The sequence below is a fragment of the Penicillium citrinum genome (genome assembly GCF_028827155.1).
Source record: "Penicillium citrinum strain IBT 23319 chromosome Unknown utg000001l:1.0-4955037.0:1.0-4956770.0, whole genome shotgun sequence".
Lineage (NCBI taxonomy): Eukaryota > Fungi > Ascomycota > Eurotiomycetes > Eurotiales > Aspergillaceae > Penicillium > Penicillium citrinum.
In genome coordinates, this window is record NW_026622686.1 from 1,656,887 (window position 1) to 1,672,646 (window position 15,760).

The 15,760-nt window shown below is 46.5% G+C and overlaps 4 protein-coding genes across 4 annotated transcripts; 3 read left to right on the top strand and 1 right to left on the bottom strand.

The window, feature by feature from the left end:
- Positions 1-780: 780 nt before the first annotated feature.
- On the top strand, positions 781-4,723 carry N7469_000619 (hybrid sensor histidine kinase/response regulator; the record flags this gene model as incomplete). Its single annotated transcript, XM_056639539.1, has 5 exons — positions 781-1,148; positions 1,221-1,389; positions 1,445-2,745; positions 2,802-4,408; positions 4,479-4,723. The coding sequence occupies 5 exons, from the start codon at positions 781-783 to the stop codon at positions 4,721-4,723; spliced, it is 3,690 nt and encodes a 1,229-aa protein (XP_056505296.1).
- A 556-nt stretch (positions 4,724-5,279) lies between these two features.
- On the top strand, positions 5,280-7,213 carry N7469_000620 (putative Rab geranylgeranyl transferase escort protein; the record flags this gene model as incomplete). The annotated part of the gene is made up of 4 exons (XM_056639540.1): positions 5,280-5,353; positions 5,410-5,528; positions 5,593-6,663; positions 6,876-7,213. The coding sequence occupies 4 exons, from the start codon at positions 5,280-5,282 to the stop codon at positions 7,211-7,213; spliced, it is 1,602 nt and encodes a 533-aa protein (XP_056505297.1).
- Positions 7,214-7,357: 144 nt separating this feature from the next.
- N7469_000621 (uncharacterized protein) lies at positions 7,358-9,023 on the bottom strand (the record flags this gene model as incomplete). The annotated part of the gene is made up of 3 exons (XM_056639541.1): positions 7,358-8,167; positions 8,230-8,940; positions 8,991-9,023. 3 exons carry the CDS (start codon positions 9,021-9,023, stop codon positions 7,358-7,360), a joined length of 1,554 nt encoding a protein of 517 aa, XP_056505298.1.
- A 4,438-nt stretch (positions 9,024-13,461) lies between these two features.
- On the top strand, positions 13,462-15,088 carry gfsA (glycosyltransferase family 31 protein; the record flags this gene model as incomplete). The annotated part of the gene is made up of 2 exons (XM_056639542.1): positions 13,462-13,701; positions 13,757-15,088. The coding sequence occupies 2 exons, from the start codon at positions 13,462-13,464 to the stop codon at positions 15,086-15,088; spliced, it is 1,572 nt and encodes a 523-aa protein (XP_056505299.1).
- Between the last annotated feature and the right edge of the window lie 672 nt (positions 15,089-15,760).

Here is a 15,760-nt window from a genome sequence, read left to right on the forward strand (position 1 = left end):
ACGACGACGCGGAGATCGCCAATGCGCCAAACTACACTGAGACATGGCATCTCCACGCGTTTCGTCATATTTCTTGGTTCAAACCCCCCTTCCATTCCGATTCTTGGGTCGTCTATACACCAGCCCCCTTTGAGGCGTTCCTCTTATATGCTGAGTTGAACCCACGAATCAGATTTTGTGAATGTTGGTTTTCCGTCTTCATGTACCGCGTAGTACCGAGAACCACATCGAGTACCATCCTGCAAATTTTCTTCCCCAATTCGAAGGAATTTATGATGTTAGAATGCATATGGGGTACCTCAGTATAACCGCCACAGACCCCTGAGTGGCTGGAGACTTTACCATTAGTCCCTGTACAGTATGTGTACAAGTATTTGTAGGAATAAAATTGACTACAGTACACATAGGGTTCCATGTTGGAGAACAGTTCCATTTTGTACCCTAACAAAAGACTCCGTCCACTTTCTCCGGAGTCTCCTTTATAATAATTTTTGACCGTTAATTTAGCCCCTCGGTGCTAGCGCTCCCTTTAAACCGCTTTTTAAATCTTGCTTCTACTAATTCCTTTCCATACGTCAATCCATTCTGATCGCCCGATCAGATCGGCAAATCTCACTTGTTACATACCCCTCCTTCTTTACGGAGTATTTGCTACTGTATAGAGCTTAACTACTTACATCTTCGACCTTGGCATGGACCTGGGGCTTATTACACTAGTGAAGTGTAGGGATTTACTCTTCTATTGCAACACGATTGTCCTCGGACATACAATAACCCAGGATGGAAGAAGACCCCCCTCCGGCGATTATTGAGAGCGATCACAGCGCAGGTCGTCGGGCTCGTGAGGTATATCGGTACTTTAAGCCCGAGCGACTGTCCGCCATCTACGGCGATGCTTCTCCATCTAGTAGTACATCTTCAAGTTCTCGGCGGGGACGAGATTCTCGCGGGAGCTTTGCTACTCATCAGCGCAATGTTCCCTCTGTGTCACCACAGCCAAGCACCTCACTAAACTCGCAAGATTCCACGACATGTGCTCCATTAGAACCTCTCGGGGAGTCGATGACTTTGGGAGATCCTAGTTCGACATTAAATTCATTTGCTCAATTGGCTGCACTTCGATTGGATGTCGATCGCGTCTTCATTAGGTAAGAAATATCATGGAATAATGTGAGCTCAGATAATGGCAGATTGTGTACTCACTAACAATTGATCTTTAGTGTCTCTGATCGTGATTCTCAGTTCATAGTAGCTCAAGCTGCACAGAATTCAGGACATGACAAATATGATTTCCTTGGTGGTGGAGTTTATAATGGTTGCTCGACACTTGACGCTAGCTCATGGAGCATGTGCAGAGTGAGTATTATTCCTACTTTACTGAACCCTACAGTTTTCAAAAGACGTTGCTCCTCTTTGCGGCGTAATACCTGCTAAGTATTCATAGGATACTATTGCACTGGCTCCATCTAATCGATTAAGTGGCGAATACAATTTCCTGGTATCAAACGACCTTAGCCAGGATGATCGCTATAAAGACCTACCTTTTGTTCAAGAAGAGCCAAAGTTCCGTTTTTATGCCGGAACACCTCTTACTACAGAAAGCAACATCAATATGGGCTGCTTTTTTGTACTAGATACTAAACCCCATGATGAATTCACCTTTCTCGAAAGAGAGACCATGGGACACATGGGTATGCTCATTATGGACTTCCTCAAGACTAGTCGGTTGGCTGCTGAAGGTCACCGAGCTACGCGATTATCCCATGGCTTAAGTTTATTTGTGGAGGGTCGCTCGGCCTTCGCAGATGATTCACAAAGCCCAGTTACTGAAAATGCCGATCAGACATCACTATCTGAGAAGAATACAAGTCGCAGCCCCAGGAATCGATCTCGGACCAGCGATACCTCATCCAGTCGATCTCCTTCTCGAAGCAATGGTATCAAGTCCTTTGACTTCGCCTCTGGACAGGAAAACGAAGAATCAACCGTGCCCAGCTTGACTTCCACCCATGAGAATAGGTCACACCAATCAAAAGCGAAATTAAACCGAGAAACTCAGCGCGGAAATACTTGGACATTTCGACGAGCAGCTAATTTGATTCGCGAAAGTCTCGAACTCGATGGGAATGATGGAGTTGTCTTCGTGGAAGCCGGTAATGATCCCATACCTCAAAACGGATCTGACAGCGACCGTTCCAGTTCGTTTGACTCGGCCGACACGAACAAGGCTGTCCATGTTTTAGCATTATCAACAGAATCGGAGAACAACTTCGATGGGATGAAGAATAAATCTCCAGTTCACTGCTCCATTTCCAATCTTGATGAGGATTTTCTACGCATTTTGCTTCGTCGATACAACAAAGGCCGTATCTGGTCCATACATCGGGATGGCATGTTGTCCAGCTCGGACAGTGAAGAGACAGACGCGCCACCGGATGGTCAGGAAACGAAGAGCTCATCGTCAAGACAGATCAAGCTGAACAGGAGGAAAACCAGGGAGACCTCTATGCTCAACAAATGTTTCCCAGGAGCAACTCAAGTTCTTTTTGTGCCTTTATGGAATTCTGCCAGTTCGCAATGGTTTGGAGGCTTTTTCTGTTGGAACACGGTGGAAAGCAATGTGTTTAACCCATGCGTGGAACTTAGTTCTTTGTTAGGATTTGGGTCTTCGATCATGTCAGAATGCAATAGGGTTGATTCCCTCATCGCTGACCGACAGAAGGGTGACTTCCTGGGCAGTATTTCGTATGATTGATCGTCGTCACACCCCCTTCTTAATATGAACTAATTTGAACTTGCAGCCACGAATTACGGAGTCCTCTCCATGGCGTATTAGCAGCAGCAGAGATCATGCAGGGCACAGAGTTAACCCCATTTCAAGCTTCACTTATGGAAACCATCGATGCGTGCGGTCGAACCCTGCTCGACACGATGAACCAAGTCCTGGACTATAGCAAGATTGTGTCACTCGAAAGACAATTTCGATCCTTGAACAAGAAACGAGGAGACCGATCACCCAAGCGTCGATACAAGCATCGCTCTGCTGCTCATCTTGATGCATATAAGGTGACTGACGTGTCAGTCCTGGCTGAAGAGGTGGTAGAAGGCGTGTGTCTCGGGCATCTTCAAATGGCGAAACCTCTGGGTTTCCAGACACCTCTTCCGAACGAAAATAATGATCTTGATCTTTCTCGCCCTCCAGTCAAGGTAGATCTCAATTTTGCAAATCACGATTGGGTCTATCAAACCGCGCCGGGTGCTCTCCGACGCATAATAATGAATATATTCAGCAACTCAATGAAATACACCACTCAAGGTCAAATATCACTCCGGCTCGACGTGAACGAGTCTTCTGAAAGTGGACATCAGCAAGGTCAAAAGACTGATCTGGTGACTTTGACGGTATCTGATACTGGCAAGGGCATCTCTGATGATTTCCTACGCGGGAGACTATTTGTCCCGTTCGCGCAGGAGAATACACTTGCCAGTGGATCTGGTCTTGGCCTTTCTATTGTTCGCAGTCTTCTCAAATCATTGGGAGGAAATATAAATGTTCAATCGCAACCAGGTAATGGGACTACTGTCAAAGTGACAATTCCACTGTCCCGTGCAGAGCCAGAGGATTGTGCAGATAATCAAAGCTCAGTGGACCCGATGGAGAAAGAGTCTACGACGAACGATTTGAGACACATGGGAAGGGATTTTCCAGGACGCAAGATTGCAATTTGGGGACAAGAGCCTGAAAATGCTTCAAAACACCCGTTCTGGTCAGCTGTATACTTCTATTTGACCGATTGGTACGGTCTGGAAGTAGTCTCACCATCATCGGGAGAGACTATTGACCTCCTCTTGGCCGAGGAGGTTCCTTCGGAGAATGATTTTAACGAACATCTCGCTTGTAAACCCTCGGTCTTGGTTATGAGTAGTAATGGGGCTGGACACGAAACTATGAGGGTCAATTGGCTACCAGCCACCAAAACTGTGAACATCATCCATCGTCCTTTTGGTCCAAACAAATTTGGAAAGATTCTTCGAAAATGCCTTGAGGAACAAGTCTTGCCTCCTATTGATGCCGAATCATCTCATGTGTCCGAATTGCCAGAAAGGCCGCAAACTCACGAGCAAGACGAGACAAATCACAGCGTCATCACACAATCAGAAGCCAGCAGCAACACCACACCTCTCACACCTCCCACTGACAACGATCAATCGAATGAATCAACCAAAGTCTCGGAAACCAAGCCCGAAGCACGTATCCTTGTTGTTGAAGACAATATCGTCAATCTCAAATTAATGCTCACCTTCCTCCAAAAACGCAAGATCCCGACTCTCGACTCGGCTGAGAATGGTGAAATGGCCGTTGCAGCTGTAAAGAAGGGCCTTCAAAACTATGATATCATCTTCATGGGTAAGTGTTGTTCACCGATGCTAGAGAAGGAAAGCCGATGGAAAGCTAAAGCTAATCATTCCATGAACAGATATTTCGATGCCTGTGATGGACGGGTTTGAAGCAACACGCAACATCCGAGCAATCGAAAAAGCGCGTAATGGTGGTGGAAAGCCCGCCACCATCATTGCTTTGACGGGTTTAAGCAGTGAGAAGGACGAATCTGCCGCTTTAGAGTCCGGGATGGATCTGTTTTTGACGAAGCCGGTGACATTCAAACAAGTCACCAAGTTGCTCAACGAATGGGAAGAGTCCAATTCAGAGAAACAAGGTTAGACCTTGGCAGTATAGGCTTTTCTGTTCTCTGTTTTCATGAGCTTTCATCTTGTATATAATAGCATTTGCTTACTACTATGTGATACCCAGCATGGCAATTTTCACGATCGTTGCATTATCTGATCCCCTTATGATACCGACTCGGGTGTAGACAACATCAATATTCTAGCTGCACATATTGATTAGTGTCAGAACAGTAAATTACAACATATTCGACTCACCAATTTTTAGTCAATAGTCGTCAACTATCCATTAGCAATTCTGACTGTACATAGATGTGTAGATATTTAGATGAAGTGAATATCTCGTCTGTTTACTCCACCGCTATCCTCACCGCTTTCCCACACAAAAGAGCTCCGCCTCGATTTTTCTTTCTTCCTTTTTTTCCCCTCCACTCACTGCCAAACAGCTTCCCTTTTTCTCTTCGGAACTTGGGGTTGCTCGTCAGGGCTTGGATCATCATTTTCTGAAGATTATGAGATAGATGGTGAAGAACACTGTAGATCTCTTATTGACCTGGTACAGCTCAAGCCCTGAATCGTGATACTCCGCCATAATGGAGTCTCTGGCTGACACCACTTGGGATGTCATAATTGCAGGCACTGGGCTGTCCCAGTCCCTGTTGGCATTGTGAGATTCTCATCTTCCTGTTGAGGTGAAAATTCACAGCTACTGACTCCGCTCAGGGCACTCTCGAGATCTGGGAAGAAAGTTCTTCAATTGGACCAGAATCCACACTATGGAGGACCGGACGCGGCGTTCAGTCTGGATGAGGCTCAAGAGTGGGTGACCAGCGTCAATCAACGTGGGTAAACTACATAATGTGTCTTTCATCTCGGCCTGTCGCTGATTTCTGTCCTCTGGTGTAGATCCGGGTCGGTCTCCGTTTGAAGATGCCAAGATATGCACATATCAACACCCCCCGGATTCTCCGCGTTCGCCTCAATCGCAGAATGATTCGGAGGGGAGTGAACGTCCAGCAGGCACACCAGATATTCGCCCCAAGCTGGCTGCCAGTCGGACCTATACACTTTCCTTGTCCCCCTATTTCCTCTACACCCGCTCAGCACTAATCTCCATCCTGGTTTCCTCTAAGGTCTATCGCCAGCTCGAATTCGTTGCACTGGGTAGTTGGTGGATTCACACTGGCATTCAGGCTGCTGATGCGAATCAGTCCGGTGCTACAAGCATCTTTCACCGTGTGCCTGGTAATCGGGAGGATGTCTTTGCTGATACACATATCAGTATGAAGTCCAAGAGGACCTTGATGCGGTTCTTGCGACACATCAGCAAGTCCCCAGATGATGGCGACCGTGACTCGGCCGAGGAATTGTCGGTACCGTTTAGCGAATATCTGTCTTCTAAGTTCAGCGTTCCGGGTGATCTACTTCATGCACTGCATTCGTTGTCGCTATCCCAGAAGTCTACCCAGGATACATCTGCGGAATATGCTGTCCCTCGAGTACAGCGACATCTGTCATCCATAGGAACTATGGGACCTGGCTTTGGAGGTGTGGTTTCAAAATACGGTGGTGCTTCCGAGATTCTTCAGGTTGCTTGTCGTGCTTGTGCCGTTGGCGGAGGTGCCGTTGCCCTAGCCATTGGGATTCAATCGTTGAAAGATGAGGCCTCGGCTGATGAAGAGCACCCAGTCGAGGTGCAGCTCACCACCGGAGAATCGGTACGGAGTAAAATTGTCGTTGGCTCTGTCTGGGATCTCCCCGGTCAAGAACAATCACTTCCTAGTGCTCAAGTGGCCCGCTCGATTACTATTGTCTCTTCGAGCTTCACATCATTGTTTCCTATTACTACCGAGGGTCAACCTCTCCCAGCCAGTACCATCCTCATGTTCCCTGGCGATACATTAAGCCATCCACAGTCGCCTCCAGTGTACCTCCAGATCAATTCGAGTGACACGGGCGACTGTCCTCGTCAACAGAGTAAGTATCCAGTTCCCTCACTGTCGAACCATTCTTCACCATTACCTTCCACCTCATACTCAGCTCGTATGATGACTACCTTTTACTTATCTACATTGCCTGTAATTGCATTGATGAAACCAATCTATCATCAACTGATCACGAGCCCACCCATTACCATATCATCACTACATAATTTATCGGTTTGGTTCATGGCTAACGTAAGTCATTAGGTGTTATCTACGGCAGTGTCGCCCTTCCAGGACCAGAAGGTCATACTCTCCTCGAATGTGCAGTAGACCGACTTCTCCGCGCCGAGGGTTCCCAGTCTATGATCCTCTGGTCTATGCGATACACTCAATCAGGTCGATTCAGTAATGATGGATCCTTACCTACCATTCACAAACGCTCTGCCCATGTCTACTGTTTTCCGCCATCCAACCTTGACCTTTCATGGGAGGATGAGGTTATTGATATGGTTAAGGAAGCTTGGATTAGGATCGTAGGGGATGAGGTGGATCATGATGATTTTATGATATTTGAGGATCGTGAAGGTACCTCTGACGATTAATTATAGCATAGTTCCATAGTTTCACTGTCATCTTGACGACTTGTACACAATGATACCTAAATATGATAAGACTATAATTTAATGCTTGTCCAATCAAGTAATCCTCTAGCAATTTCTTGATAAGCAAGTCTCGCTACCCATGAATTAAAAAACCTGCACATTCTCAAACACCCCCGAAATAAATCCTTGACTCTGATCGCTCAGGGCAATTCCCAATACAAGGACGACAAGACCCATCCCGATTCCCCATTTCTTCCAACTACGAATAGATAAATCATTGCCCTCACGATCAAAACCAGGCTTAACTGGCGGGAATAATTTCTCCAACTTCATATCTGAGTAAGGAGGATATCTCGTCGCCATCACACCCTCCATCCAAGCAGGAAGAGCATTCGTGTACGTTCTCAAATGTGAGAATTCTCTAATGCCATACGGACCGTGATAATATCCATGACCACTACCACCCGTGCCTCCGAATGGTGCGTCCTTGGCAATAACATGCAATGTACAATCATTGAACGTGACGCCGCCAGACTGGGTCTCGGAGAGGATGCGTTGCTTCTCTGTTTCGTCTTGAGTGAAGCCGTAGATTGCGAGGGGAATCTCTGTCTGTTTTGTGAAGCTGATTGCCTGGTCAAGGGTTGATTCGAGAATTGGGAGGATGGGACCGAATAGTTCTGTTGTGAGGAGAGGATCATTCGGTTGAAGATTTGTAACTATCGTCGGGGCGAAGAAGCGAGTTTCGCGATTTCGATGTCCGCCATAAACTATTGTGCCATTTGTCTCGTTGAGAAGTGTGTCGAGGCGATCGAAGTTGCGTGTGTTTATGATATGGGTGTAGTATTCCGGCTGCGGTTCACTGCCCATGAATACGGTGAAATGCTTGATCAAGCTGGTTATCAAGGCCTCTTTAATGGTAGGATCGACGAGAACATGATTGACGTTGAGGCAGATCTGCCATATTCGAAGCTAATCAGATATATCTTCAATGAGCTCTGGGGACATGTTGTGCATACCTGTCCAGCATTGGTAAATTTTGTGGCAGCGATATGCTTGGCTGATAATTCGACGTCGGCGGATGCTGTGACAATTGCCGGTGCAAGGCCTCCCAGCTCGAGTGTAGTCGAAGTAAGATGCTTTGCAGCTGCTGCATGCACAATCTTGCCTACGTTGGCAGAGCCTGTATAGAATATATGGTTGTAACGCTGCTCCAGTATATGCTGCATCTCTTTTGGTCCGGCACTAATGCAGCGAATGGAGTCACGGTCCAAGTACTGTGGAATGATCTTCATAAGCAAGTCTTGCGTGGCAGGTGCCATATCCGAAGGCTTCAGAATCACAGCACAGCCCCCAGCGATGGCGGCAACCATCGGCTGTAGGAGAAGCAAGATGGGGAAATTCCAAGCACCGATAATGAGAGCAACTCCCTTCGGTTCTTGACGTATGACTGTTCCACCCATGAAATTGATCAAGTCTCGCCTTGTTGGCTTTTCATCCTTGGTCCATTCGTCGAGTTGGTTGAGGGTATGCAGGATATCGGCTTGGACCATGGCGAGGTCTGAGAGGAAGCTTTCTTGTCGGTGTCGATGGAGGTCGGTATAGAGAACGTTGCAGATCTCGTCTTTGTTATCTTCAATCATCCACCAGGTGCGTTTGAGCTGTTGTCGTCTCCAATTTTTGTTTCTAGTCGCTCCTGTTGCGAATGCATCGTGTACACTTTTATAGGCCTGGTAGAGTCAACTTGTGGATCTGGGGACTTTGAAGCTATCACGCTCACTTGATCAAATTCTTGTACTGTGCTGAAGCCCATGTTGATCAAAGGATTGCAAAACTGTTAACTTTGAGATGTGAGTGGAAGTTGAAGAAGGTACTGCGTAGTCGATGGAAGGAGCCATAAATGAGGGGACGCTTCTTAGTAGTACATAGTACTAATATACATGATATTTGGTGTATGTACTCATTGGAATCACTTTGCATATATTCTTCATTCATTATCATGTATAATTAAAGAGGAGTAGGTATCGCATGGCCGAGGCAAAAATGTGCATTCATCCGAGCGGACCGAGCTTGAGTATGGCGGATGCACATGCATATACGTAGCCGTACTCCATGCACGATTCAGGCTGTTTTTTTACAAGATCGAGCATTCTATGAAAGTATTGACATGATACGAGGATGCGAGAAGATTAATAAATAGAAAGGGTGTTAGTTTGAAGCTATTGATACCACCCCGAGTTGAAGTACTATAAAATATAAAATGCGCCACTACCAGGAAGTAGACTGGAGATAATGTTGTATATATTGCTATAATGCGTACTAATTGATGGAGTCACTCAAGATGCATAATTCATTCAAAGATGTTAAATGCGATCTTACCGAAAAATATAATAGAATTCTTACAGTACAGCCAAAGGGAGCGCGTTCATTCAGAGCTGACCAGTGAGGTTTCCTTGTATATAAATAACTTGTCTATCTAAAATATATCCATAGGCCACATGGATATAGCGGCAGAGACACGACACATGAGGAAGATGAAAATCTCTTCGTGATCATGACTATATCTTCAGCATTGCGTTGTACTGTAGACTAAGGGAGTCTACTAGTAAATGTTAACGTCAAAATTCTCTTGGATTATTTTGTACATAGTACATAAAAGTAGCACTGTACTGTATACCATCTGAACCTTGGAATATTCTGATATCACTTAAGAATGAACTGTCGCTAAATCCAATAAGATCAATCCTCAAATCTGCAAAATCCACCCACGCCAACTGCGATTGAAGCAAACCATCCTCAACTGAAACACCCGCCCGCACCAATCATCAGATATAGATGACTGCCGAAGCAGCAGCAGCAGGCTCCGCCGCACAGTGGGACAATGGGCAAAGCTTCATTTCCGGTGACAGGGTGAGCACCAATGATAATCTCGGAGTCATTCATCTACCCGGACCATGGTGGGACTGACGAACGCTGATGGTTCCCCGACATTTTGGAATGGATGGATATTTTATTAACTGCAGATAACGGACTTTGGGAATACAGTAGACTGGTTTGAAATTTATCCTTCTGAATACTTCTGTGTAATATTTTTGAGTCTATGTCTATATATTCGTGCGAGTCATTCATCACAACTAGAGATATAGTAGGTAAATTGATTCATTTGTCCTTTCTGTATCATATACTATATGTATCATGCAGTATTTGCATGGCCATCGCACATACTATGTACAATACAGTAGTTTATTCCTGGTATCAACGAACATCCAAGTGGGGGCTTTCCTGTAAGCACCAGACCTAAGCGGGTTAAAAGCCCTGAATACGCCCATGCACAAACGGATGTGCGTGATAAAGGCGTCAGTTGGCGACGAATGGCATCATTGATTGGACCAATTTCGAATGATCCCACTATCATTTGCTGGTTTGGGTTTACAGGGCCGAGATGATTGTCGAAGTATTCTACCGATATCGTCTACATAGTACACTATATACATAGTAGTACCCTAAATTTATGTATACTAACTACTTCGCCAACCCTTGCTGTACATATGTACTGTACACAAGAATACTGATCAGACGGATCCACATGTCGGTTCCGACCCGACCACTGGCATCAGCCCTGGAATATTCGAAGGGCAAAGGAAGGGGACTGACGATCAGGGGCTGAGGTCCACTTAGTCGTAGACTTTTTCAGGGTCTGACCGAATCTTCTCTGCCGTTTCAAGCGGGTCGTCGCCGCTAAACCCCTGAAATTCCTTTTTTCTCTCCCCTCTAATACGGAGTAAATGTGTACTGTACCATAGATTCTGTGTATCTTTAATTTCCCTTTTTTTCTCCTTTCTTTTCCACATTGACAGCATTGCCAAGAACCGTGGCGCTTCGAGCTTAACTTTCCTTCGCACCGTTCAGCGTGTGGTCCGGGAGACTATGCAATACAGAGATCAGGATTGTACTAATGATGCATGTAGTGAGTGCATTTCAAGTTGAAAATACTGATGTGCTCTGTAGTGGTTGGTATTTGGAGGTATTTTCATGATAATTTCCTCAAAATAGTAGACGGAACTGCCAAGTGATCTAATTACTTGGCCACTTGGCTGGTTGAAGTGGCCAGTGACGCCTGCATCGTGCAGTCGTTAAGGTTAAACGTCGCTTAGACTCTCGAACGACTCTAGTATGGAAAGGGAATAGTGAATCTTCCAGTCTGTTTAGTACAGTATTCAATCTAGTCCTTCATCTTATTCAAGTATAGTATGTACTGTACCATCTGTACGTACAGAGTAAGAAGGAAGACTGAAGGATCTAGGCTGTGAAACGAGCCGCCACCAGGTTTAATATATATAGAACAGTGTGATCACGACGCCCATGACGCAGCTGTCTCAATGGCAATGAGGCCGAGGGTCTCATGGCCTGAGCCCAGGGGAGTGAAATGGTGCCTGTGTCGATCGCGACCCACCCAACAAGTACAGGAAGACCAAAGACCACGGCTGAAGAGTCGCCACTGAAGAGGAGCTGACCTGAGTACGGAGTACATACAATACTCCTGAGGTGAGTGGATGTACAGGACAGTAAAGCGAAATGAGAATGGCAAATGGCAATGGACCACTCCGTCGGATAAGCTTTCAGGGTCTCTCACTTCATGGCCACGCAGACACATTGTTCCACCAGGTGAGAGAGTCGTTTGAAGGGGAGCCCTGAAGGACACGCGTCGGTGGGGATGAAGCTGGCCACTCTGGGGCCTCCGGGTGGATTCTTGTTGGTCGAGGCGGTTGGACGCCAGGGCGATCGACTTCAGATCATTTCCTGTACGACGATGTAATGTAAGGACAATACATTTAGTACATATCACTAGATTATGTATCTATCTATATATACATACATACATAGTATATATGTCTGTACATGTTGACATTGGGTATCCATGATGCATTTACATTCTAGGTCATCGATAATAACCATTTAACAGATATATATGTATATACTAGGTAGTATATAGTATATAGTAAGTGGACTAGGTATTTAATGACGTATCAACTTGATATCCGCGCATCATCATGATGCCCTCCTTGAAGGGCCGGAACTCATCACCTGAACATTACCTGGTACCCTATATTACAAGTAATACTATAGCTATACTGTAGATACTATGTATATCATTATCTACAGGACAATCTTGATCGTCCAGAACGGTCCCGGTGATCTCTGGACTCCGTACGGAAGACTCCGTAGCCAAAGTTACATACTCCGTGCAGTATATTGGAGTGGATGAACAGAAAGTATTGTACACTGTACAGTTACGCTGAAGGATCATCATCGCTATAATAGGCCGCGGAGATAGAACTTAGAATAGACAGATCGAACAAGCCAGCTGGTCGATTCGATCCAGCAAGTTGTTTGTCGATCTTTATTGTCTGCATTCCACGAGCACGGAGAATAAACAGAAGAACAGAATAATAGAGAGAAGTATACAGAGTACTTCAACTCCTATGTATACTTACGATCATGATCAATCATAGATTAATATCTATTCTTTATTATACTTACTATATCATTCTCTATAGTATACGATATAGTTGAGATTTGTATACTCAACTGTATAACTGTATAATGTAGACATATAATATAGTAAATTACCGTACGCGTATTCCCCCGTAATAACGTGACCCCCCCCCCCCCCAAAATCCCCCGGCGATTCAAAGTTGACCTGCTCGTCTCCCTTTTTTTCCCTCTTCAACCTTCAACCTCCTCCTTCTCTCCTCCCTCCTCCTCAGTCAAAGCATTGCTTTCGCTTCTGGACAGTGCGTCCAGCCGAGTTGAGATCTCTCGACTCGACTTTGTCTTCCCCTCCCTTTCTACCTAGTTCTACTTTCCCGGCCTCTCTATCTACAAACCTGGTGTCGCAGGTCCCGACGCTGCCAGCCTCTCGTTGATCCCCGGCATTTGATCTGCCAGCCATTCTTTACCAAATAAGAGAGAGAAAAGAAAAAAAAAGCCACGCTTCGGTACATTCTTTCTCGACTTCGGGATTACATTCCTCTCGTTAAGTCTATTTACTACACGAAATCCTTATCTCCCAATTTCCATTTTCAATTCTCCGCCGAATTTGGAACACGCCACGATCCGTTTTTGGCTTCTTCCTCCCCCATCGCCGAATATCACCTTAAAGAGTCTTCCGCTCTCAAAGGGTGTAACCTTCCCCCCCAAAAAATCCGAAAGTCATTCGTCTTCACATCTTTCCCCCCAATTTCGAGTACATGTTTGAGAAGTCGTCGCCATCGACCGTCAAGATGCCTCTCTTTCGGCTCAAGACGGTATTCCCGTTGATTGCTTTGGTGTCGATTGGTGTGTTCTTCTGGTGTATGGAACGCTACGATCGAACCGCCTTCATTCGCTTCAAGAACCCCATTGATCGCGTCAATTTGGCGACCAGCAACACTCCCAACTTAGATCCCTCCAGTCAAGCCACGCTAGACACTGCATCCAACACTTGCGAGGTCGACCCTAAGTTGGCCGCCCCCCCTTCCTTTCTCCGAATGGCTTCCACGCAAGAATTACACTCGCGCCTACTTCCGTCCTCGCCATGTGAACCCCGATGCGGAATTCCACACTTTGGAGGATATTGAGAAACCTGTTCTGCCTCCCATGGTCCAGATGGAACGCGGTATGGTTGTCTCCCCGGTCAATAAGCAGGAGAGTTTCATCTGCCCTGAGATCATTGATGTCGATGTCGCCGCCGATGATGATGTCGAGGAAACCTCCAAGCTGCTGTTTGGTCTGGCGACCACCGTGGACCGTCTCGATCGCTTGCTCCCCTCTCTGCTCTATACCTATGGTAACACCAAGGCTGGTCTGATTGTTCTGGTTCCTGAATCCGACGATGACCTGGAGAAGCAGGAGACCTACTTCCGTAACCGCGGTCTTGATCTGACTCTGATCGCCTCTCCCCTGGACTTCACTGCTCGTTACTTCGGTATGGTCGAGGCGTTCATCGAGCACATCCGCAAGCACCGCCCCCACACCACCTGGGTTGGTTTCAGCGATGATGACACTTTCTTCCTCTCCCTGCCTACAATTGCGAAGGAACTGAAACTTTTCGATGAGAAGAAGAAGCACTACATTGGTTCTCTGTCCGAGGCCAGCTGGCAGGTCGACACTTTCGGCCACATCGCTTTCGGTGGTGCCGGCGTGTTTGTGTCCAAGCCTTTGCTCGATGTCCTCTGGAAGTACTACGATGAGTGCCAGTCTTGGGGTGAGCAGCCCGGTGACCAGAAGCTTGGACAGTGTATCCAGCGATTCGGTGACACCCCTCTGACCCTCTGGCCCTCGCTCTACCAGATGGATATGACCGACCCTGTTGACGGTGTGTACGAGTCTGGTCGCAAGATCGAATCCATGCACCACTGGAACAGCTGGTACTCCAAGGATGTTGTGAAGATGACCACTGTGGCTGCTGCGGCGGGCCGTAAGTCCGTTCTGCGCCGCTGGGTGTTCGACCAAGAGGAGATTGTCGACCCATCTTCTGGTGAGAAGGTTCGCCATTTCTGGGTCTTGACCAACGGTTATTCCCTGGTGAAGTACACCTATGGTAAGAACGTGCCTGATGATGCCATCAACTTTGATGCGACCGAGAAGACCTGGCCCGAGGACCCCCGTGGTTTCGAGGAGCGCCTGGGTCCTCTGCGTCCCGCCGAGAACGAGGGTATCGCCAAGGACCGGTGGTTGCTCTCCAACGCCTACGTGGTTGGTGACAACGTCCACCAATTCTATGTTCGTGAGGAAGATGAGGGCCACAGTGTGATTGAAATTGTCTGGCTCGGCCCCAAGGGTGGCGGTGGTGGTGGTATCAGCGACCACTATATCCAGGGTACCAAGCAGCAATGATCTCATTTCACTGTTCTATTATATTTTCTTCGGCTGATTTACTCGTTGCTCCCCGTTGAAGATAAAAAGCCCCCACCAGTAACTAAAGGCTGGTCCTTGGGTGTTTTCCTATTTCCTCTTCTTTTTTTTTTCACGGCTGTTCGACATCTTCACTTCGCTGCACATGATTCCAGTTCCCTTTACTATTATTTTTTTCCTTATCCCTTATTTACCTTTCTTTTCACCACCCATTTTCTCTATTTTTTCTCCCTACACATCACGACGACAATTCATTTGCATCGACCAAGCCTTCTTATCTAAACCCTCAATATTCGACCTCAACCTCAAAAAACCACCCCCCAACCTATCTCTTTTACCGGATGAGACTCGTGATCGTGACCTGAATTCCGCGTCCTCCAGTTTCTGATATGTCCATTTATCCGGCGTTAGCATTGGCGGAGTCCATTCTGGTGCAGGAACCATGTGGAAATTTATGTACTTCCCTATATCCCGGCCTTGAGTGCCCAAACTGTCTACTCTGAGATCATCGTCTAGTATCGCTTGCTTTGATCTTCGCAGGGACTTGCTTCTTTTCGTCCTTCCTTGTGGTTCTTTTTCAAACCTTTCTTATCTTGGTCGTCTCTTTCTCCATTTATTTTGTCTGGACTTTCCTCGTGAAAGTGATGGACAAAC